Genomic DNA, 25,554 nt, shown 5'->3' on the forward strand with positions numbered 1-25,554 from the left:
ACGTTTCAACTTACGCACAGCTGGTGCAACCCACTGCAGGCCACCGGGCATCAGCCCGACGTGTTAGCTTGGACGCTCACAGTCACAACACTGCCTCACAAACTTGGCTGCATCCAACTCGAGACAACTTTTCAGACCCTGGAGACAATCTTTCTCAGAAGAGACTAACGCGACAAATCTGGAGACTTTTTCTGACATGGGATTAACATTACCAGCAAGCAGCAGTTGGTTAATTTTGGTTCATAAAAAAAAAATATATATATATATATATATATATATATATATATATATATATATATATATATATATATATATATATATATATATAATAAAAAAAATCAAAAAAAATCGAACATTCAAATTACATTTCGAAAACGAACCCCTCCCCCACATTCGAAGTTGCATTCGAATTTCGAATGAAAAGTGACAGCCCTAACCCCCACTAACCAAAAGGGCGCGTGGCAATGACCGTGGCCAATCACAAAAAGCACTTAAGTTCCACACGGATTCATGTAACACCACGCAACTTTGCAGATAGGTCGGTCATGGGCCTAAAGATGAACTGATTAACTTTCCATGCCCATTAGCCAAAAGGGGGCGTGGTAATGGGCGTGGCCATGTGAGTGAGAATTATTATTTGTTGCTAATTAAGGTATTTAAATAGCTTAATTAGCAATGAATAATAATTTGCACTCAGCCAATCACAAAAACGGGCTTACAGTAACTTCCACACAGACTGGCCAAAAGGGGGGGTGGCAATGGGCGTGTCCAATCACAGAAAGGCGCCTAACTAACGGATTTGCACCAAACTTGGCAGGAAGGTTGGTCATGGGCCAACTTAGAAGTGATTAACTTTTCACGCACACTGGCCAAACAATACAAATCTGCTTAGATTTGGATCCGAGAGACAAATGGGGGTCCATGGCCCTATGTGTAGTAACTTAGGGGTCCTTGATATTAAAAACGTTGAGAATCACTGCTTTAGCACCTTTATTTCATTTTGTGAGGCATTGCATTCAATCTGATACTAGATCTTAACACTTTATTTTGATCTTTCACTTGAAAATTACAATTGAAGAGAGGAAATGAGATAATGCAATTAATTCCTATTCATAAAAGGCAACGCTACCAAGTGAAGAGGTGGATGGTGGATGAAAAGTGTCATTGGTGATGGTGTGATTTTGTAGCAGGGCAGGTCAACCTTGAGAAAACACAATGCTTAAGCAGTACACCCCACTACTTGATTCCCTGTCAGCACTTGATCTTTATCAAGTGACTGTGTTTGAATGGAGGCTGGCAGCTCTTCTGTCTATGTGGAGCTATTAGAATATGCATCTCAGCCTTGATACAGCAAGACGTGCTTAACATCAAACCTCTCTGCAATTCACAGCCTCCTACGGCCGATTCAACAGAGATCCCGGGGTTATCTGTCCCACTGCTTTTCATCCGTAATCACTCCCTTTATCTTTGCTGCTCTTTCTACTCAACCTCCTTTTTAGTCAGTTTGTCTGTCCATCCATCTCCCCCCTTCTGTCCGTCTGGCTGTCACTGTGTGACGATAATAACCTATTTTATATCCCTGTGGTTTCATTTCTGGTGGAGACTGGCCAGGGTCGCCTCTCTGTCCCTGGTCACATTCATCAGCGTCAGACCCTTATTGGGTTGTGGTGCAACCTTCTTTATGGCCAGGATGAGTTGGGCTATTTGTTTCCCCCTTGCAGCCCTCTCCGGCCCTGTCACGGCCTAGTGAGACTCAGCAGGAAAAACAGCCTCTGGATTTAATGGCCTCCAAAGGCACCAACACACTGCCCACTCCAGCCATGGGAACTACATGGGAAGAGCTACTGACCAACACACAGATTCACGCATTAAAGCCTAATTTATACTTATACTTATTATGGTCACAGACAATAAAGAGTGTCATTCATGTTGCTGCATTTATGGTTCTCTCCTCAGCTCAACGTCACGTGACACTCGAACGCTGCAGACAGCCAAGAGAGGGAATGCTGTATGCTGGTTTGTTTGTCTAGCCTGATGTCTAGCCTGACATTGCCAGACCAATTCCCAACTGTCAAAGCAAATTAAACATGAGCTCACAGATTCATCAGGTTCCCAGGTGCTACAGTGAAACTACGTCGGAGGCAAGATGTAACGTACTTGGCTGCAGCCGCATATAACGACACACAACCACACAACTCACCTCTCTCTCTGGGAAGTGGTCACGGTGTTCTTTGTGATTTTCACAAAGTCATATATCAAGGACAGGCTGATAAAAATAGCGGGGACACGTTCATTCATTTCAGCGAAAACCAAAACAAGGAAGTCAACTGCGCGTGCCTTCTATATAGCCAATCAGACTTGCGCAAAACTATGTGACGTTAGAAATTTCACTTGGTAGGAGACACTATTCAGCGACACTTGAAAGTGTCGACAAAGACCTAATTTCTGTCGGCAACGGTTTCAAAAGTGTTGACAGACCAAGTATAAATGGGCTTAAGCCTGCATCCAAAGGCCTTACTTTCTACATGATAGATACGATTTTTGACCAGATACGCTGTGATCAGACTGTCTTACTCATCAATTTGTGGTTTGCGAGGGGAAAACGCCACACAATCTTTGAATATCTTCCTGTGGCACAGTAGCAGACACAGACACACAGTAGAGGACACAAGTTGGGTTTCCATCCAAAGGTATCACAAATTTTAATAGAATCTTCAGAAAGTCGGCAAAAGAAAATGCGAAATAATTTGCGTTTCCATCCGCTGCTATTATGCGAATTATAGAGCTGTCAGTCACCTCGTGTTTGAGGCTGTCGACTGCCTCTGCTGATCAGCTGCTAGATAGAGCAGATAGTAGTGAATACAATGTCATTCAATTCTAGAAGTGAGTCGCCTTAAAGTTAATATCCCAGTCTTCCTCTGTTTACCACGATGGGTATTGTGCTACGTATTTATGGCATTATTTACCGTGTAGCCCTATTGTGTTGGCTACATGGCATGTTTTGCAGTGATCAAGGCAAACTGCGTGGTTTTTGAATGGAGAGACAACGGAATATCGCTTAATCTGTTCCCACTGCACGTATCGCATTTTCCTTTTATCGATACACCCGACTTTTCCACCTCCCCCAAGCGTGAAAACTTTTTTTGCGATATTTGGAGGTTTTTGCGAATTTTGCAGCGTTTCCACTCAGTTTTTTAATGTGCAAATTGAAATTTCGCATAAAAACAGGTGGATGGAAACCCGACTACAGACACACAGCAGAAGCAGGATTATTTCTAGCAAGCTGACAGCATGAATCAAACTGAGAGCTTAGCTTTATATAGATTGTCTTTTCTACAAGAAGCAGCGGGGCTGATTATGATGACTGAGGACAGACCTCCCTTGGGGGGGGGGGGGGGGGAGGGGGCAAAGGGCCCACATCAGGCATCATTAAGATATTGCCTCATCAAATAGGATTAAGGAACTGTGTGTGTGTGTGTGTGTGTGTGTGTGTGTGTGTGTGTGTGTGTGTGTGTGTGTGTGTGTGTGTGTGTGTGTGTGTGCGTGCGTGCGTGCGTGCGTGCGTGCGTGCGTGCGTGCATGTGCATGTGTGCGTGCGTAGCAGGATGGATGTAAAAGGTTTAGTTTCTCTGCGTCAGTGCTGGGGGTTGTCAAAGAGTGTGCAGCCATGTCGCTCAGTGAGGGGCTCTCTCTCTCCCAAGGACAGGCCGCAACCTCGGCACCCACCCAAGGCTGCATGGACTCCTTCCAGCCCCTGGGTCAGTGATTGGCTCCTTCCAGCACCTGGGTCAGTGATTGGCTCCTTCCAGCACCTGGGTCAGTGATTGGCTCCTTCCAGCACCTGGGTCAGTGATTGGCTTTTCAGTCACACAATCACCAAGCAAGTTTTGGGCGTCTGGGTAGTGTAATGTAAAAGCATTCGCCTACCACCGCGTAGACCCGGGTTCAATTCCCGGCAGCGGTACTTCCGGCTTGATCAGACATTCCTACAGACACAAGTGGCCGTGTCTGCGGGTGGGAAGGCGGTGCCTCCTCTGGTCGGGCGGGAATTGTCCAAGTCCAACTGGGGAGAAAATGGGAGAAGATTCAGAAAAAGAAAAAAAAATTGATTAAAAAAGAGAAGAAAGGAAATTTCCACCCAAGAAGAGTCTAGTATTGGCTTTTTATTTGTTTTAATTTAAGACAGTGTGGACTATTTCTGGGCCGCTTTACCCAGAGGAACTGGTCTATACAGCAATGTCAAGTCATAATTACCATAATACAATCACTATTAGACAGATAACACCCCTTTTTCAGACTGTCATTATCCAGACACGCAAGAGCACTCAGCCATTCAACTATTTATTGAAAATACAGTGCAGAGCCACAGAGAGACAAACACTCATTATGTTCCAATTAATGTCCCATTGTAATTCTCCTCTCATGGGAGGTATTGTGTTGTGTGATATTCTTGGTAAACTCACGGTGAAGAATTCCTGAGCATTCATTACATCCCTCGAGAGTCTTCGGTGTCTTTAATTTGTGAGACAATATTCATCAGTTGGCTCGTTAATATCCCTGTTAGAATAGAATACACACTACAACTGACTGTCTCTTTGAGTCAATGGTCTAAACTCAGATTACTACCTCTCTGCCCCCCCCCCCCCCCCTCTCTCTCTCTCTGGTCCCCATCATGCAGAATACAGTGAGCGGCGGCCTGTGGCTGACTCAAATAGCCACCACAGTGATGACAAATAGACTGAGGAGATTATGAAATTTGCTTAAGTGTGTTAATGGGCTGATTGTGGGAGCCCGCTGGATTTTGCTGGGAGCTGATTGATTAGAGCTGCAGGTTTTCTCTCCACGCCCAGAGAGCTCAGGGATTTGAGGGGGTGAAGGCGCTCGCCAAGTCTGTTACACCGGAATTGATCTTAATTAGATCTGAAAGACCTGCCACAGCAGAATGGTCGCGGCGATTAAAATGAAAAACAGGAGAAATTACTGATCAAATTAATCATAATGTCGGGCTACAGCTGTAGGTCTGGTGTAATTTGCCACTCCAGTGAGTTACATCGGCCCAGGCAGGGAGAGGAGAGGCAGTACATACTGATCCGTGGCAGCAAAGCTTAGGCCAGCCTATCAACTCTCTTATTCCAGCTCGTACGCCCAGACCCCCGCCCCCTCCCCCCGAGCCCGCTGCGCCATCCAGTGGAGTCCCACCATTTCTCTCTCTCTCTCTCTCTCTCTCTCTCTCTCTCCCCCTCTCTGTCTCTCCCTCTCTCTCTCTCTCTGATGTAATTAGTCAATGTACAACATTGTTATTGTCTTCATCTGTTTTTTGTTTCATTGTCTGTGTTCATGTTAATATCCTTTTTGGGTGCCAGGGTAGGGCCTGGTGCCATTTATTTATTATAGCTCTGGCATTTCCAAATGTTTGCACACAGATACAGTATGATAATACAGTTTTTCCTGGTTGTTTAAACATATTCCCTGATTCACTACCTCACTTCCTCAAAATCCTAAACACAAATCTCAAGACTCACACACAAAATGCTAAATCCTACACTTCCTTTGCACAAGCACACTTTGCCCTCAAAACTCAAGCACAAAATGCTAAATCCTATACTTCCTTTGCACAAGCACACTTTGCTCTCAAAACTCAAACACATACATCATACGAGTAGACATTCCAAGCACTCATTGAACACTGATGTGCAAAATGGAAAACACTATAGTATGAATGGAAAACACTTTATGAATGATCAGGAGAATTATACCTTTGCATGTTCATGTTGTAGGCTAGCATTTTCTCCTTTCGTAAAATACCCAAATATAAAGCAACAGAAATGTAGTAAAAAAGAAAATATTATACTGTATCTCAGACCCAACAGCAAACTGAATGGAATGCAATACAAATACATTCTTCCCCAATTGCTAAAACACAAAACACGAGTGATTTGTGCTTAGATTTTTGGGGAAACAGACACCATTGAACACTGATGTGCAAAATGGAAAACACTATATATGAATGGAAAACACTGTAGGAATGCCTTAGCAGTGGAATCAGGACTTTGCATGTTCAGTGTTTCACCTGTTGGATGTGAAATATCGACATATATTGTTGTATGTACTGTAGTGTATACCCAAAGAGCAAATTGCACAACAGCCTTTGGAGTTTAGGAATGTGATTGGCAGTGTGTTCTGAGTGAACATCAGGAGTGGAAAATCAGGAAGAGTGTGCAAGATATGGAGAATTGTGTTTAGTGAGCTGAAAGATGTGTGGTATGGAATGGGAAGATGTGTCTAAAGCAGGAAAATGTGTGGTATGGAATGGGAAGATGAGTCTAAAGCAGGAAAATGTGCTTGGAGTTTAGCAGAATTGGTTTAGCAGTAGGTAAATGAGTTAGAGATTGTGCACATTGTGTCTGATGTTCCCAAAAATCTGTTTAAACAACCAGGAAAAACTGTAATAATGATCCCAAATTATCTGAAACTGCTTCTTTTACTTACTTTTTTTACACAAAGTTTTCTACCCCTAACCCCACATCCCCTCACCACCTCCCCGCCGCAGCCAAGGGAAACCCAGCGAGGTGGAAAGAATCGGCTCGCTGGCGACTGCACATGTATCGGAGAAAGCATGTGCTATTCTATAGCTCTCAGTAGATCGGCAGAGGGGGTGGAGCAACGACCGGGACAGCTTGGGAGGGGGAATTGGCCAAGTAGAATTGGGGAGAAAACGGGGGGAAATCAGGGAAAAAAAACATTCTACATTGTGTTTTTCCTCCATCCATCCCTTCTCTGTTGTTGCTTTTGGGAGCATCTTAGCAGCGTCTTGTGTCACGTTGTCCCGTCTCTACTCTGCTGTTCTTATCCTCACTCATCCTGCTGAAAATCCCCAAAACACATTCTGTAATCGGTCAATCGTCATTTCAATCTGCCGTGCCCACACACTGGAATAATTTACAAAAAAGACTAAAACTGGACAATTTCAGCTCCGAGTCAGCTTTCAAGGACTCTATCATGGACATTTTCACTGACACCTGCAACTGCTTCCTAAACTAGCACTTCTAGCAGTCTCCTGCCTGTCTGCTCCGGCTGTTTTGTTCTTGCTCTGTTTGTCTTGCCATGTTTTAACTGTGTTTTAACTTTGTTTTAACTTTGTATTTCTTTTACCCCCTATCCCTCAAAAGGCTGTGCCTTTTGCCAGGTCGCCATTGTAAATAAGACGTTTTTAATGACTTACCTGGTTAAATAAAGGTTAAATAAAGAAATAAATAAAAATAAAAACCATGCTGTCTGGTCACTGGCATGTTGCGTGTTCACTAATAGCCTCTGACCTTACTCCAGTCTCTTGCCGGTTGGTTTAACAGCCTCTGACCTTACTCCAGTCTCTTGCCGGTTGGTTTAACAGCCTCTGACCTTGCTCCAGTCTCTTGCCGGCTGGTTTAACAGCCTCTGACCTTGCTCCAGTCTCTTGCCGGCTGGTTTAACAGCCTCTGACCTTGCTCCAGTCTCTTGCCGGCTGGTTTAACAGCCTCTGACCTTGCTCCAGTCTCTGGCCGGGTAGTTTAACACCCTCTGACCTTGCCCCAGTCTCTTGCCGGCTGGTTTAACAGCCTCTGACCTTGCTCCAGTCTCTGGCCGGGTAGTTTAACAGCCTCTGACCTTGCTCCAGTCTCTTGCCGGCTGGTTTAACAGCCTCTGACCTTGCTCCAGTCTCTTGCCGGCTGGTTTAACAGCCTCTGACCTTGCTCCAGTCTCTTGCCGGCTGGTTTAACAGCCTCTGACCTTGCTCCAGTCTCTTGCCGGCTGGTTTAACAGCCTCTGACCTTGCTCCAGTCTCTTGCCGGCTGGTTTAACAGCCTCTGACCTTGCTCCAGTCTCTGGCCGGGTAGTTTAACAGCCTCTGACCTTGCCCCAGTCTCTTGCCGGCTGGTTTAACAGCCTCTGACCTTGCTCCAGTGTCTGGCCAGGTAGTTTAACAGCCTCTGACCTTGCCCCAGTATCTTGCCGGCTGGTTTAACAGCCTCTGACCTTGCTCCAGTGTCTGGCCGGCTGGTTTAACAGCCTCTGACCTTGCTCCAGTCTCTTGCCGGCTGGTTTAACAGCCTCTGACCTTACTCCAGTCTCTTGCCGGTTGGTTTAACAGCCTCTGACCTTGCTCCAGTCTCTTGCCGGCTGGTTTAACAGCCTCTGACCTTGCTCCAGTCTCTTGCCGGCTGGTTTAACAGCCTCTGACCTTGCTCCAGTCTCTTGCCGGCTGGTTTAACAGCCTCTGACCTTGCTCCAGTCTCTGGCCGGGTAGTTTAACACCCTCTGACCTTGCCCCAGTCTCTTGCCGGCTGGTTTAACAGCCTCTGACCTTGCTCCAGTCTCTGGCCGGGTAGTTTAACAGCCTCTGACCTTGCTCCAGTCTCTTGCCGGCTGGTTTAACAGCCTCTGACCTTGCTCCAGTCTCTTGCCGGCTGGTTTAACAGCCTCTGACCTTGCTCCAGTCTCTTGCCGGCTGGTTTAACAGCCTCTGACCTTGCTCCAGTCTCTTGCCGGCTGGTTTAACAGCCTCTGACCTTGCTCCAGTCTCTTGCCGGCTGGTTTAACAGCCTCTGACCTTGCTCCAGTCTCTGGCCGGGTAGTTTAACAGCCTCTGACCTTGCCCCAGTCTCTTGCCGGCTGGTTTAACAGCCTCTGACCTTGCTCCAGTGTCTGGCCAGGTAGTTTAACAGCCTCTGACCTTGCCCCAGTATCTTGCCGGCTGGTTTAACAGCCTCTGACCTTGCTCCAGTGTCTGGCCGGCTGGTTTAACAGCCTCTGACCTTGCTCCAGTCTCTTGCCGGCTGGTTTAACAGCCTCTGACCTTGCTCCAGTCTCTGGCCGGGTAGTTTAACAGCCTCTGACCTTGCCCCAGTCTCTTGCCGGCTGGTTTAACAGCCTCTGACCTTGCTCCAGTGTCTGGCCGGCTGGTTTAACAGCCTCTGACCTTGCTCCAGTCTCTTGCCGGCTGGTTTAACAGCCTCTGACCTTGCCCCAGTCTCTGGTCGGGTAGTTTAACAGCCTCTGACCTTGCTCCAGTGTCTGGCCGGCTGGTTTAACAGCCTCTGACCTTGCTCCAGTGTCTGGCCGGCTGGTTTAACAGCCTCTGACCTTGCCCCAGTCTCTGGCCGGGTAGTTTAACAGCCTCTGACCTTGCTCCAGTCTTTGGCCGGGTAGTTTAACAGCCTCTGACCTTGCTCCAGTGTCTGGCCGGCTGGTTTAACAGCCTCTGACCTTGCTCCAGTCTCTTGCCGGCTGGTTTAACAGCCTCTGACCTTGCCCCAGTCTCTGGTCGGGTAGTTTAACAGCCTCTGACCTTGCTCCAGTGTCTGGCCGGCTGGTTTAACAGCCTCTGACCTTGCTCCAGTGTCTGGCCGGCTGGTTTAACAGCCTCTGACCTTGCCCCAGTCTCTGGCCGGGTAGTTTAACAGCCTCTGACCTTGCTCCAGTGTCTGGCCGGCTGGTTTAACAGCCTCTGACCTTGCTCCGGTGTCTGGCCGGCTGGTTTAACAGCCTTTGACCTTGCTCCAGTGTCTGGCCGGGTAGTTTAACAGCCTCTGACCTTGCTCGTGTCTGCTTGTCTGGCTTGTTGCCCCTCACCCGGTCGTCTCCTCGGTCGCTGTCAGAACCCCACACTGGTCATGTCCACTCTCCACCCGCACACTCATGGGGGTAATTACAGCCTTAGGGACCTGCATTCTACTCCCCGTGCTCCACAATTTACCACCGAAACGTCCACAGACATCACTCCTTTTCCCCCACTGCACCCCCGACACCGCAGGACCGCCGGGCCTCAGACCCACAAGTGGTGCAATTACCTGGGCCTCTCCTCTCTCCCTTTCTCCCTCCCCCTCTCTTCTCACTCTCTCCTGCTCTCTCTTCTCCCTCTGTGCTCTTCTTGACCCCCCTCTCTTTTCACTCTCTCGTCCTCTCTCTTCTCCCTCTCTGCTGTTCTCTCTCCCCCTCGGCTCCCCTCACTATTCCCTGGCAATCAGCCTTCATTAGAAGCCTCTGGTGAAAACCCATCGTCACCAAGGTCAGCGGATGCCAACCACAACGGCCTTTCAGAGGCTTGGCTGTCTGCACTCTGCATCTCTCCTCTCCTCTCCTCCACTCCTCCTCTCCTCCCGCTCCCTCCACCTTTCCTCCTCAGCCTCAAACGCATCTCTAATGCTTTTGTCTCCAGCTGAGGCCCCTTCAGACACCCATGTCACCGTTTTCCGCCGCAGTGCACTTGTACTTATGTCAACTGCTGTTAAAATCACCACTGTCCAATTTGCTCCTAAATGTCTCTTTTTATGAGCGGTGGGTGTGTCTCCCATTATATTAACATGTGTATTAAATGAGCCTTGCACATCGATTAATTGATTTTCCAGATCAGCTACACGTCTATTCAATTTAGTGAAACAGGCCTCCATCATCCCACAGGGTATTAAATCAAAATTAAAATGACATGCTTAAATATAAACCCAATGGCTCATACTGTGTCTTGTCAATGAGACAGGCAACACTTAAGCTGAGGACAGAGTCCATTATCTATCTCTTAGAAACCATCAGTGGTATCAGTGCACTGGAATAAGATGCTAGAATTTACTATAATCAAACCTTAAATTTATATTTTTGGATATTCCACGACTTTTCAAGTGGCAGTATTGGTAAACCTCACCATGGACTTCTTTTTTGTTTGTTTTTTTCTGCTTGAAAATTTAATGGATGGAGAATGCACAAGTAATTTCACAACATGTAGTAATCTACTGTGCACAAGTGAGTGAATGAATATCAAATAAATTAGGGCTCGTCAGGATTTTTTCATTTTGAAAAGGCAAGATGCTAATCTTATGTTTTACATTTAGGTTAAGCATTTATCATCTTATACATGTAAAGTTGTATTGTAAAGGTATATTTAAGTCTTGGGCATTCTTACATCTAACTATTATCAGGATAACAGCTGTTTTAAAATAATAATAATAAATCTTAAAAAAAGGTACTTGATTTAAATAGCAGTGCTGCTGGTTGTGTGGTTCAGAGCATGAACAGGCCCTCTCCAGCAGCTCAGCCTATAGCCTCTTATTAATGCACAGGAGATCCGGCTCTTAAGAAGGCAGAAAATTGCCTTACATAACAAGCGCTCCACAATTTAGAAATACAAATGTGCACTGTTGACTGAAGCAGAAAATAAGACTGTTGCCCATCAACAGCAGCACATTTCATATGAATAATTATAAAGCACAGGAGCTAGATGAGGAAAACAACCTGACCATGACAGCTCTACTACTTTTATTTACTTCAAATGAGGGATTAGGCAGAGAGAAAATCTACAGACTTAAGGACCAACGATGGCCCCTGAATTTCTGAATAAGGAGGAACTCAAATTTATCATATTTCAGAATGACTAACAGGATCATTGGGAATGTGTTTCTCTGTTTTACTGTATAGGCATTTTAGCCTGTCACTTTTCAAATTACCTCACGCATACTTTTCGGCTTCACATCCAGCGCATACTTTTCTGTTCCGGCTGTGTTTTCAGAACCCACTCAGTTGATATTTTCTTAGCTTTTCAACATCTTGTTTCCTGTTTTCTATACCTGGCATCGTAACTCTGGGTGGGCAGAGGGCTTCGAGCTCCAACACCCAGTAGAAAGAAAGTTCTCTGCTCAGCCCACATGCACACTGGGGCCAACACGCATTAGGCACCCACAGGGGAGCCCTCAGACGGAGCTCCGAGCTAGGGCTCACCTAACAGTGGATAAGGAATAGGGTTTCTTTAATTATGAGGCAGGGCTGTGACATTGAGTTCCCCCCGTCCTCCTCCAGCAGCCTCCCAGACACTGTCTAAGTGCTCCGCTCCGCTGAGGAGGCCAGTCCCCCCGCGGGGCGCGATTCCACTGCCTGTAATTTCTGATGCCCATTAGTGACCGCAAACAGAGCACCGGGCTCACACAAGGAGCACAGCCGCGCGGCGCTACCACGCCATAAAAAGAGCCTTTTAATGCAATGTTATTGCATTATGCCCTCCTCATAGACTGCAATCAAAAGACCTATTTGTGGTCCTGGCAGAATATTATCAGAAAATTCTCTCCACCATGTTTTTTGGGGGCGGCATGGTTAGCTGAGGCTTATTTGGTGTATGTTTTGTAATGTATAGTGTGTGAGGAATGAGGATGTATAGTGTATAGTGTGTGAGGCGTGAACTGAAATTCCTCTGAACTCTTACTCTGAAATGCTAATCCACAAGTTCAAGCCGAGAAATGTGAGGAGCTTTTTTCTCTCCACGTGGATGATTTTATGGCCGATTTGATTAGCAAAGGGAATGTGAAATTGATAGTTTTGTAAATGGACTAGACTAGAATGCAAGAACACTGCATTTTTTTAAGTCGACTCCTCCAAGAGGGGGAGCCTGGGAAGTTAAAAATCAAGTAATCAATAGGCAGACGTGTGTAAATGTCATCAATGCATCTCTCCACTTATGCTGATTCACTTTGTGTTCGAGTGTGTATCTTTTGGAGAAAAGGAGCTGGAGAACGAGGGGGAGGCGGGTTTATCGATCAAGGGTGAGCACATGTTAGCCACAGAGCCCCTCTCTCGTGATTCATCTTAAGGCTCAGAGTTGGGCCAATGACACATGACAGACCTCCCCCTCAAACTCCTCCATTTCTCTTCATTACCCGCCGTCTTTTTGGACACCACAGTGGAGAGTAATCACTTACCTTTATTGTGTTTATAAAGCTGCGGCATGGATGACCCTTCCTATATTGAATTGAGGACATCAAAAGATCACTGGACATTGATTAGGAGGATATTAAAGTCATTCAAATGCTATATTTATATGTCAAACAACAGCAGAGTGAAAAGAGATGGCATTTCCCCCCTAAATGAAAATGAATGGAATGTGTTTTGTTCAGCTGAAATAGATCTCCTAAAATCAAGAAAGATTCCGTTTTATTGCAGTGAATCGTTTAGTTAATTGCTGTCCGAAGGTTTAGAATAGCTTCTTTGACTGTATAGCAAAATAATACAGTGTTCATAATTTTCTTCATAGTCTGATCCTGTGAGTATGGATTTTTTTTTTTTTTTTACTTTCTGCTTTCATGTTCACACACAGTAACCAAACAAAGAGCCATATGTATCCACTTCACAGTCATAGCACTACATCTACTGCAACACTTGGTTAAAACTGCTAGGATTCTCAACCCAACACTGGTATGGTACAGAAATAACTGCACCAAATATGTCACATCATGAGCCCAAATGGTCAGCACTTTCTCGCAGATACTTAATCACCAAGTAGTCTCAAATTTAATACATCTGGAAACAGCTAAATATTATAGATCATTCCTCAGGAAGAGAAATAGTGTAACAGGAGTGTAGTATAACTTATATATTTTTACTCACAGTGTCCCCTAACCAGAGGAAATATCCCGCTGCCGTGATTGATGAGAAGGAACCCACTCTGAACCTCGGTGCCTCACAATTATCAACAAATGGGCCAGAGCAGATTTGATGTAATGATTAAAGCAGCTGTTAATTTCACATGAAGGTAATGAGAGGAGAGATTGACGGCCACTGTCCGGCACTCCATCACTCCTTTATCGTTAGTTTGAACGTTTTCACGACTCTTTTCTAACTTCATTTGCATTTTGCCTCATTAGACGCGGCCATTTGTGAGGCTGCCTGGGATATCCATTTCCTGGAGTTAATGTGTTTTATTTGATCAGCCAAACCTCCTTAGTTAACTAGCTGTCATTCTGCCGTCTTCATATGACATCACTCCATTAGCACGCGCCGCACCGCCACCTCCGCACACCCCCTCGCCACCTCCGCCGCCGTCCCCTCCTCTGCCCCCGGCAATTACAATGTCCAACCGCCACCTGAAGCAGCGTTATTGTATTTTGCTGGGTGTTATCTGTCCCAGTTGTTCTATCTGTCTTTCACTTCGCAATACTTTTCCCTCAAGAATGGGCTTCGCTTTAAGGTTTGTTTTTCACAACGGCTGCAGCAGAGGCCCAGCGGTGAGCTCAGCTCAGAGGGGCTGAAAGTGCACGGCCACAGCAGCGCTGGGCCACAGCGCTGGGCCCTCGCCAACCTGCCAGGCCCCGGCCAACCTTGGGAGCAGAGGTGTTTTGGAGGGCCTAATGGCATTTTGATGTTCATAAGCACAGTGGATGTGGGGGGAGGGGGAGACAGAGGAGGGGGGCGGGGCTGTTTGGAGGAGCCAACAGAGGACTGTCAACGGACGACTAGCAGAGTCCTGACAGACAGAGAAGGTGTTTTCTCATGTCACAGCTGATTACATTCACTCTGGAGTGGGAGAAGAGCAGGGAGGAGACAGAGACGTGCGGCCGCCATGAGCCAGGGAAACTTCCATGTTCTTCTGGAGATGGAGGACATCCTTCTCATCCAGAAGCTATATCGCTATTGATTGTTCATTTTGCCTGCTCACTCCACTTTGTCGCAGTTTTGGCTGAGTGATGACAAGTGACGCAGGGAGACTTTGACGGATGACTCACATCTGGCTGCATTCGGCTGCACCACCTTTTCGCACTTCCATCAGCTGCAATCATACTTACGTCCACTTCTGAACATCTGAGAGACTTCTGGGACAGGATGCGGTCTAAGTCTCAATCCCATGTTGGACACCAGTTTACTGTCTCTGGAGCCGCATTCACTGCCAATTACCAACATTATACTGTGCCTCTGGGTGGTTAGGACTAGAGCCGGGCAATAATTCAATATTATGATTTATCGTTTTTCAGTGGAATCATGTGGGATTTTTTAGATAATTGTGATGCACAGTTTTTAAGTCTAAATTGATGAGAATAACCAAATGTTATTTAAAAAACACAAAATTTATTGTAACCATGAAGCATTCCCCCCCTTCCCATTTTCTCCCTAGTACTTGTCCAATTTCCCCCTGCTGCCCCGGTCGCTGCTCCACCCCGTCTGCCGATCTGGGGAGAGACGTAGACTAGCACCATGCTTCCTCCGATACATGCACAGTTGCCAGCCGCTTCTTTTCACCTGACAGCGGGGAGCTTCACCGGCAGGACGTAGCATGTGGGAAGATCACGCTATTCCCACCAGTTACTTTCCGCCCCGAACAGGCGCCCCGGTGCTAGTGCAGCGAGCAGGACGCAGGCATACCCTGAATCTGGCTTCCCACCCGCAGACACAGCCAATCGTACCTGTATGGATGCCCATGCCAGAGGTAACACGGGGCGCGAACCTGTGACCCTCGTTTTGGTAGGCATGGAATCTACTGCTACACTACCTGGATGCCGTGAAGTATGAAGCATTTTAAAGAATATAATTTGAATATGTACACCTAACATTACCATTCAATAGGATGAACATTAATTTGATTATTCAACATGCATACATGAGCAATACCATGATATATATCAATATTTAAAATGTATATATATATTATGATTGCTGTGATGTTGATTTCAATCATATCAGTAAGGACCACTTAGCTAAACAACTGGTGATAATTACATTCCCAATGGTAATATACAGTATTATCTTACTATTTTCTCATTCATTGTGTGTTTGTGTTGTGGAGTCACAGATGAGTAGGTGATATGTTTCCCCCACCACAGAAGACTGAGAGTGGCCACACAATATCTGCCTACAGTACTTTTGGGGTCTGCACCAGTTTATCCATTTATCTTGGCTCTTTTTTGTTTTGTGCAGGCCAGAAAACCAATTAAGTTTAAAACGGCCACATGAAAAGAGCAAACCAAGAATAAACTCCAGTTAGTTTGTGTCAGACAATTTTAGCTTCCAGGGGCCTCTCCACGGTTGCGGGGACGCTATTTTTCCTCGATTCCTGAGATTACACGGGTTGCTGCACCAGGTGACCCTCATGGTCAAACAGGCAGCAGAGAGCCTGCTGCAGTTTAGATTCAGTCCCCTTCATACCGGCCGGAGAAAAGATGCATTTTTAACAATTTGCAGGCTTTTTTGTGTCATGGACATTTATTTTGTATTTGCTGACCCCTGTGTAGCCCTGTATATTTGGCTATCTAAAAGCGTGATAGTGCACAGAGTGATAGTAGTTGTGGTGACTTAAAGGTGACAAGATGATGTCACACGGTGTAATGGAGCCTCAGACAGTGTGAAGGTTTGCTGCTGCCTGACTATAGATAACATGGAAGTCTAATGCGGAAAAAGCATAACTTGCTGAAATTTTCCTCTGCATTAGGACTGGGCGATCTGGACAAAATCAAATACAATATTTTGACAAAATACCTCAATATTGATAATATTGCGATAATATTGTAGGGATGACTATTGGTGCTTTCACAAAATATGTACACACTAGCCGTGTTCGGAATGGTTCACTCGTTCACTCACTCACTATTCTCCATGTAGTGTTTATCATATAGTCAACTATTTGGGGAACGATCAAACGAGATTCAGAAACTACCTCACTCTTCTTCTCCTTCGGCAAATACGACAGCATTGTGGTCTATGGGAGAAATTGTAGGGTACATTCTCTGTTCACTAGAAATCGCTGTGCATTTTGGGTATTTTATAGTGGACTAAATAGTGAATCAAATTAACAGTTGAGAATTCAGACACTATAAAAACAAATGGCGAAGCACTAAATAGTCCACTATTTCTGTCACAGGGACCGATTCCGAACTGGGCTAATGAGATTTTTGATAAATAATCCTCAGTAATGTGGCTATAATGACTGTGAGTAAAGGCTACAGCTACAACAGTCTGATGAGTTCAGAAAAGTACATCACTTTACTGTAATGCAGCCTTTAAAACCAGGAAAACACAACACTTATGCCATATCACCATATTACGATCTCCAAAATCTAAGATGATATCTAGTCTCATATCAGGAAATCGATATCATATTGATATACAGTATTGACCAGCTCTACTCTGCATGGTACAGTATTTTACAGTTATATTACACTCTTTAGCTTGTCCTCCAAGGTCTCAGCGTTTCTGTAATAATCAGACTCCTGTTTGGTTTGTATGTTACCGTTATCCACACGACTGTGCGACTGATGAGAGCGGTCTATCCTGTACTACTGAAATCTTCTCAACGCTGTATTCATGGGCAATGGGAAAGAATGAAAACACAATGGTTTACATGCGGGCTCTGCAAACTGGAAGATCACTGTTTATCTCTTCCAACACATGCAATCAGTACAAATGCTGCTAGGGCAAGTCTGTCATCTTGTGCCTCCTGCCGAGGTGTTGAGAGGAGTCACTGTGGCAGAAAATCACCTGTTTAGGTGTTGAACACAGCCTCACCTCTCCATATTCCTGTTGAGGTGTTGAACACAGCCTCACCTCTCCATATTCCTGTTGAGGTGTTGAACACAGCCTCACCTCTCCATATTCCTGTTGAGGTGTTGAACACAGCCTCACCTCTCCATATTCCTGTTGAGGTGTTGAACACAGCCTCACCTCTCCATATTCCTGCCTCCTCCTTCCAACTGCAGTCCATATTACCCAGTGCCACAGGATGCAGCAATAAAGCCTGCACTCTTTTTCACCTAGGTTTTACCAGAATAACAAAGGGCGTTCATTGACCAAAACACAATGATCATATTTCAAATACATCTGAAAGCTTCTCCAACAACCTATCACTCACACAATGACACTCAAGCCCAGCTGATCTGCAGGAAACTCTGCATGTGCTTGTCTGAGCGCATCACATGATCTGGATGCTCTGTTTAACTCCACGTGAAGCCATGTTGGCTTTCAAACCATCCCCACTCACTGTAACACAGCTATCAGCTATCATTACACCCACACTGTTGTATTTGCTCCAACATCTGCCTATAGGTTCTCTTTGTTCAATCCACTCATCGTGACACACTTTAGGAAACTGCTTAAGGCCTTTACTTTAAATTAACAAATCCTCTCTCTCAAATATACCATAGCATCTGGTCTAGGTCACATGACTTCTATTCAACAGTGAGATTTCAGTCAGAATGAAGGGAAATGATCTGCTGATTTGACCCTGTCCCATTTCGAAAGCAGCTCATCTCAATCGGTCACCTAAGAATAAGGTGGTATGTTAATAGAGAGCCAAAGTGAACATCACTTCCTGCTTTTCTCCCTGTACCAAGCTCTGAAAAAAAATGAATGGCGGTGAACGGAGAATAAGGTTACTTTTTTTATCCCGTTTGAATTGTGCCACGGGGTGCCAACGTTAATTTGATCAATTTAAAACATAACTTTGCATGTCAAGAAAGTCGCAGTTTGTCGCCAAACTGTTGCACTATAAGTTATAAATCAGAAAGACTACATACACTGTCGCCTAAGTGACGTCACTTTCTCTACCGGCTGTTGAAGTTGAAGACCGGCGACATGCCACGAGCTTCCACGAGCTATTTCGTTTTTATACAAAACTAACCCCTTTCTTTACATGCAAAGTTATGTTTTAAATGGACAAAATTAACGTTGGCACCCCATGGCACAATTCAAACGGGATCCAAAAGTAACGCTATTCTCCGTTCACTGCCATTCATATTTTTTCCAGTGCTGGTACAGGGAGAAAGCAGGAAGTGACGTTTCACTTTGGCTCTCGTTAATGATAGGGTGTTGCATTATATATATTTAAAAAGTATTGTCAATGTAATGTTTTTGCGCATTGTAGTATTTGCATTGTATTTTGTATGATGAATTAAAACTAAACAAATTGGCACGGCATTTTGTGAGAAGGGGTAATTTGGTCAGCAAATTCATCTTTTGGAGAAGATAACGACAGCTGATTTCTCCCCCCACAAGAGCCCATAGTAATGTTCTCTCTATCACCATCAACTCCTACGTATGTGATCAGAAATGAGTACAACTTGTTAGATGTCAATAGATACATGTATCACTGAAAATAAATACCCAAAATGACAGGTTTACTATAGTGTACAACATCTATCACAGTGGAATGACACGTTTTGGAGAAAAAATATCAATTGCCAAATAGAATTTAGTTGATTGTACATGTAATGTTCCTTAATTATTAGAGCATGAATGACCAACTTTATGTATCCCAGAGTACAATGACCAATATCAAAATGTGTGTTGCAAGTTGACTGTGATTCTATAATCCTGCTCTGTTCAATGTGAAGTCAGAAGGAAGGCTCGTGTTTCTTGAACGTCCCTCAGAAGGACGAAGCCCTCAGCACATAAAAGACAATCTTGCGATTATCGAGGAAAAACTGGATGACTTTCAGACGAGAGGAGGCAATATCAATCATGGCCAATTTGAGGCCACCGACATGAAATATGATTTCATAAGACAAATGCAGTGTCATTCTTAATGTGCTTAACCTTTACTGTCAATGAAAAAGTATTGATCGCTCGGTGGCATTTTTTCATCATTTGATTTGAGAAAGTGTAATAATATATGGTGGTGGGGTAAGGTAAAAGATGAATGGCAACTCAATGATCTCAAATGAACAAAGCTGAATTCCCCACAGAGCCCAAAGTGTGGGAAGAAGATGAGCCAAGTTTATGTCTTCAGTAAAAGAATTCCTGCTGACTTGACTGCTCCATAGCATTTGATATATAATGGATACTACATACTATATAAAACACATGCTGATCACTTTAAGTTAGGCCTGGGCAATAATCTATATTATATCCATATCGTCAGAGACTAGATATCCTCTTAGATTTTGGATATCGTATGGTGATATGGCTAAGTGTTGTATTTTCCTGGTTTTAAAGGCTGCATTACGGTAAAGTGATGTAATTTTCTGAAGTCACCAGACTGTTCTAGCTGTTCTATTATTTGCCTTAGCCACTTAGTCATTATATCCACATTACTGATGCTTATTTATCAAAAACCTCATTGTGTCAATATTTTGTGAAAGCCTAAAAATATACGTAGAGATCTTTTTTTTTCACATCACCCAGCCCTTTAAGTTATTTTAAATGTTTTGTGTAAACAGATTAAGCAGTCGTCGTGTTTTTGAATGATTTCCTCTGAATATGTATTAGCACACCAATATTAACAACCAGGAGTAGGCAGTGTTTTTCTAAACAGGGTTTCTATTATTTCTCTATCCTGTTGAGTAATTGGGAGGTCTCCTATCTCTGCCTGGTCTTTGATCTACTCAACCTAATACGACTTTGCTCTGCTGCACTACAACCAAATCAGCAGTGCATTTTCAGCCTCCTAATAAGTGGTTAGCTTGATTTATATGGCTAATCTCAGCTCCACAGCCTCTCCCCGACACAGGGAACCTCTTTTCACAACCACAGGCCAGACCAGATGAGTCCATTACAGCAGAGGTAAAGATGGTCATTTTAACCCTCCTCTCTCGCCAAAGTAACAGTGCGGTAGTGCATTATGACGCCGGAGTCATTCTGGAGGCGAAGTGTATTGAAGTCGTTGATGATACAGTGATGCATGGCCACATTGCTTTCCTCTATTGTGAGAGCTAGATGCTGTGGGGCCATTGCTTCTGGCAGAAAGACCGTGCTCAGCCCGTGGGGAGCCCCGTGGGCCAGAGGAAGCACTTAGAGTGGTAAAATGGCCACTTATTCACAGCCTCCCTCCCCTTCTCGCTGCACCTCCCTACCCTCCAGTCCACAGCCTCCCTCCCCTTCTCGCTGCACCTCCCTACCCTCCAGTCCACAGCCTCCCTCCCCTTCTCCCTGCACCTCCCTACCCTCCAGTCCACAGCCTCCCTCCCCTTCTCGCTGCACCTCCCTACCCTCCAGTCCACAGCCTCCCTCCCCTTCTCCCTGCACCTCCCTACCCTCCACAGCCTCCCTCCCCTTCTCCCTGCACCTCCCTACCCTCCACAGCCTCCCTCCCCTTCTCCCTGCACCTCCCTACCCTCCACAGCCTCCCTCCCCTTCTCCCTGCACCTCCCTACCCTCCACAGCCTCCCTCCCCTTCTCCCTGCACCTCCCTACCCTCCACAGCCTCCCTCCCCTTCTCCCTGCACCTCCCTACCCTCCACAGCCTCCCTCCCCTTCTCCCTGCACCTCCCTACCCTCCACAGCCTCCCTCCCCTTCTCGCTGCACCTCTCTACCCTCCACAGCCTCCCTCCCCTTCTCGCTGCACCTCTCTACCCTCCAGTCCACAGCCTCCCTCCCCTTCTCCCTGCACCTCCCTACCCTCCAGCCTGGGTTCGGGAGCACAGACCTCTGGGATCTGTATGATGGACTGCGTAGCCCTTGCTACCGGACTATACAGCCATCACCGCAGTTGACTTTTTCTGCTAACAAAGAATTGGAGTTGTACTGCTTGAAGCCCCCACACTGAGCTTCTGTGTTAGTTGTTGTCCTGAAACTTTCACAAATATGCATCATACTGGTAAACATTGACATGGGTGACAGTAATAGATGCGGTTTTGATGAGTGATTTCTTTGCCCTCACCAGCTGAATCCTCTGGCCAGCCAGGCGGCGGTGGCAGCGGCAGCAGCCATGGGCTCCATAGCTGGCTCTCAGGTGTTTGGCAACGCCCTGTCCAACCTGCAAGGAGTCACAGGACAGCTGGTCACCAATGCACAAGGACAGGTGAGTGAGCTGTACATGTGCTGCTAGCATGCTGTAAAACATTGTGCACAATAAATCATATATACACATAATTAAATACCACAGAGAGAAAACAGTTTCCTTGGTAACGGGTCCGCACAATCTGTTGGCCCTTAGAGCAGCATACTCTATCATGCTGTGAGTGTGCGCCTCCAAGTATCATGAAGTATTTGTATAGTATTTCCGATCTTTTCTCATGGGCTTCTGGCTGTTTGCCTGCAGCATGGTAGCCATCCCGCCATATGTTAAGCTTTTTGGGAATAAACAAAGCCCTTCTTCCTCTTATCCGCATGCGGCTGTCGCAGTAAAACGCTGACCTTGTCATATTTACAGGCTGGCTGCAGGATTGTTCCATCAGTAGCCAGAGGCTTGAACGATGACGCTTGTCAGAGTGGGGCCCTATCTAATGAATCATCTTATCGCAGGTGCACACAGCACACATTAAAGGAAAAGGGTATGGACAATGTGCCCTTTCATGCCACTCCATGTTATTTACCTTAACCCCGTTTCATCTTTTAACACTTACACTTAAAATACAATGCAACCAATAGCTCCATTTTCTGTTGGTGACGTTTTATAGGCTACTATATCACTGACCTCCGTTTGAGTGTGTACAAATACATATTCTAAAAAAAGTGTTTTCAAATATATCACTACATATTATTTAGACTACCGCAGTTACGTTCCGCACCAGTGCCAGCACACCAGTGAAAGTGTCCCACATTGTTTACAGTACAGTGTTGTGTGCGTGCAAGCCCTTGATGCTAAACGTAGCTAATGAGACAGTACGGACTTCCCTGGCCCACAAGGTGCCTGGAGCACTGGGGACATATCACTATGGTTATGGACCTGGAGCACTGGGGACAGATCACTATGGTTATGGACCTGGAGCACTGGGGACAGATCACTATGGTTATGGACCTGGAGCACTGGGGACAGATCACTATGGTTATGGACCTGGAGTGCTGGGGACAGATCACTATGGTTATGGACCTGGAGTGCTGGGGACAGATCACTGTGGATATGGACTTGATGGGACGCTCTGTGCTTTTGTAGTGTGTTGGCGGCTGACACTCCCTGACATAATGAGGTCAGTGAGACGGTCAGAGCCCTGGGCTACAGCCTTTGCTCCCCACCTCATTATTCCACAGTGTTATTCAGAAGGCTCTGTAACATGCACCACCTCCCTCCTCCAACATTGCCCAGATTATACAAGCTAATACAGTATACAGATTATACAGGCTAATACTACAGTATACAGATTATACAGGCTAATACTACAGTATACAGATTATACAGGCTAATACAGTATACAGATTATACAGGCAAATACTACAGTATACAGATTATACAGGCTAATACAGTATACAGATTATACAGGCTAATACTACAGTATACAGATTATACAGGCTAATACAATATAAAGATTATACAGGCTAATACAATATAAAGATTATACAGGGTAATACTACAGTGTACAGATTATACAGGCTAATACAGTATACAGATTATACAGGCTAATACAGTATCCAGATTATACAGGCTAATACAGTATATATATTAGACAGGCTAATACACTATACAGATTATACAGGCTAATACAGTATACACATTATACAGGCTAATACAGTATACAGATTATACAGGCTAATACAGTATACAGATTATACAGGCTAATACAGTATACACATTATACAGGCTATTACAGTATACAGATTATACAGGCTAATACAGTATACAGATTATACAGGGTAATACAGTATACACATTATACAGGCTAATGCTACAGTGTACAGATTATACAGGCTAATACAGTATACAGATTATACAGGCTAATGCCACAGTGTACAGATTATACAGGCTAATACAGTATACAGATTATACAGGTTTATACAGATTATACAGGCTAATGCCACAGTGTACAGATTATACAGGCTAATACAGTATACAGATTATACAGGCTAATACAGTATACAGATTATACAGGCTAATGCCACAGTGTACAGATTATACAGGCTAATACAGTATACAGATTATACAGGCTAATACAGTATACAGATTATACAGGCTAATACAGTGTACAGATTATACAGGCTAATACAGTATACAGATTATACAGGCTAATACAGTATACAGATTATAGAGGCTAATACAGTATACAGATTATACAGGCTAATACAGTATACAGATCATACAGGCTAATACAGTATACAGATTATACAGGCTAATGCAGTATACAGATTATACAGTATACAGATTATACAGGCTAATACAGTGTACAGATTATACAGGCTAATACAGTATACAGATTATACAGTCTAATACAGTATACAGATTATACAGGCTAATACAGTATATAGATTATACAAACTAATACAGTATACAGATTATACATGCTAATACAGTATACAGATTATACAGGCTAATACAGTATACAGATTATACAGGCTAATACAGTATACAGATTATACAGGCTAATATAATATGCAGATTATACAGGCTAATACAGTATACAGATTATACTGGCTAATACAGTATACAGATTACACAGGCTAATGCTACAGTGTACAGATTATACAGGCTAATACAGTATACAGATTATACAGGCTAATGCTACAGTGTACAGATTATACAGGCTAATACAGTATACAGATTATACAGGCTAATGCAGTATACAGATTATACAGGCTAATACAGTAGGCCCCTATTATCCCACAGGCCTTCGGCGCAAAAACGGGCCTTAAACGCAAAAAAACGTGCCTTGCGCCTGCCTCGGGAAGATATCAACAGGGCTTTAGGCTGCCAAATGCGCTTTAGGCGGAATGGGCGTGGCGCACTCCCTGAATGGGCGAGAATGGGTGTTTCGGCCTTAAAGGAGAACTTACCTCCAAAACACTTTTTTTCAGCTTTTAACCAATATATATGACTTTGGGGGTGATGTGTGAAGAATTCTGGTCAGAATTTCCACATTTGACACCAAACTGTTGCCATTTTACCATTTGTATCATTTTTCAGCAGCATATCTGGCATAAGCGCCCTCTAAGGGTCAAAGACTGCTTTTTTTTTTTTTTCTCAAATGAATGGGATATTTGACACGTCGTTACGTCACGGTGTTCCCAAAGACTATGGGATTTCAAGATAATTACTCCCCTACCCCCCCTGTACCCTTTCAGCTCCTCAGAACTCCAAGCCTATTCTTATTGAAGTTTGCTCTTAAAATACTGAACCAAACGTCGTCAAAGTTGGCACATGTCTTAATTATAGTTAGTTTCCCGCTGAATGTGTCATTACTTTATTGATATCTTACCTGGATAAGCTCGAATGATGATGTTTATATTATCAGTCCGAGTTGCAAGCACTGTCTCCAGCCCAGGCAGGCAGGCGGGAGCGAGCGGGAGAGAGTCGTACTGTAAACCTCATGCACTAGCTCCAAGCTCCGCGGGCGCGCGCAGCAGAGCTGGGCTCTCTCGGACTCGGCCAGAGCAGAGAGAGCACAGTCTGACATTTCCGCGGCTATCAGTCCGACTTGGAAGCACTGTCTCTCGGCCAGTCAAACGGGAGAGGAAATGTCAGCAGAGTAGAGCGACTGGGGACTGGGGGGGGGGGGGGGGGGGGGGTTGACTCTGTGTGCGAGCACGAGCTGCTGTGTGCTCAGGCAGCGGGGACGCGCGGGCAGTGAGAGGCGGGGGCTTTGAAGAGGAGAAGAGCTCTGCGCTGCCTCTCCTGCACCCTGAGAGGAAAAATGCTGCTGTCATGCTGTAAATCACGAAAAGCCCCAAAACGCAAATTAAAAACGGATTTCATTGCGCGGTTTATCTCTAGTTAGACGAGGGAATTACGTGGAGAAATCTCGCATTGTGTTACCCCAGAGCGAGAGGTTTGTCCTATTGTGGGTGTGCTGCTGTTAACGAGCCCATGTCACTTTGCTCCCGTAACGTAGTTTGAGTAGTTTCCATAGAGATACATGCAGAAAAATAATTAAATTTCTAGTTCGCCACTGAATTACCAAATTGATATAACT

At 45.0% G+C, this 25,554-nt stretch overlaps 1 protein-coding gene across 1 annotated transcript in view; it reads left to right on the forward strand.

The window, feature by feature from the left end:
• Positions 1 to 25,554, forward strand: part of pou6f2 (POU class 6 homeobox 2) — a gene marked incomplete at its 3' end in the record, with an annotated part of 136,558 nt that overhangs the window by 78,317 nt on the left and 32,687 nt on the right. The window contains exon 5 of the mRNA XM_083659955.1: positions 21,378 to 21,515. Within this exon, the coding sequence (XP_083516081.1) occupies positions 21,378 to 21,515 (138 nt within the window). The remainder of the gene's footprint in view (positions 1 to 21,377; positions 21,516 to 25,554) is intronic.

The sequence above is a fragment of the Poromitra crassiceps genome, assembly GCF_964638095.1.
Source record: "Poromitra crassiceps genome assembly, chromosome: 2".
Taxonomy (NCBI): Eukaryota; Metazoa; Chordata; class Actinopteri; order Beryciformes; family Melamphaidae; genus Poromitra; species Poromitra crassiceps.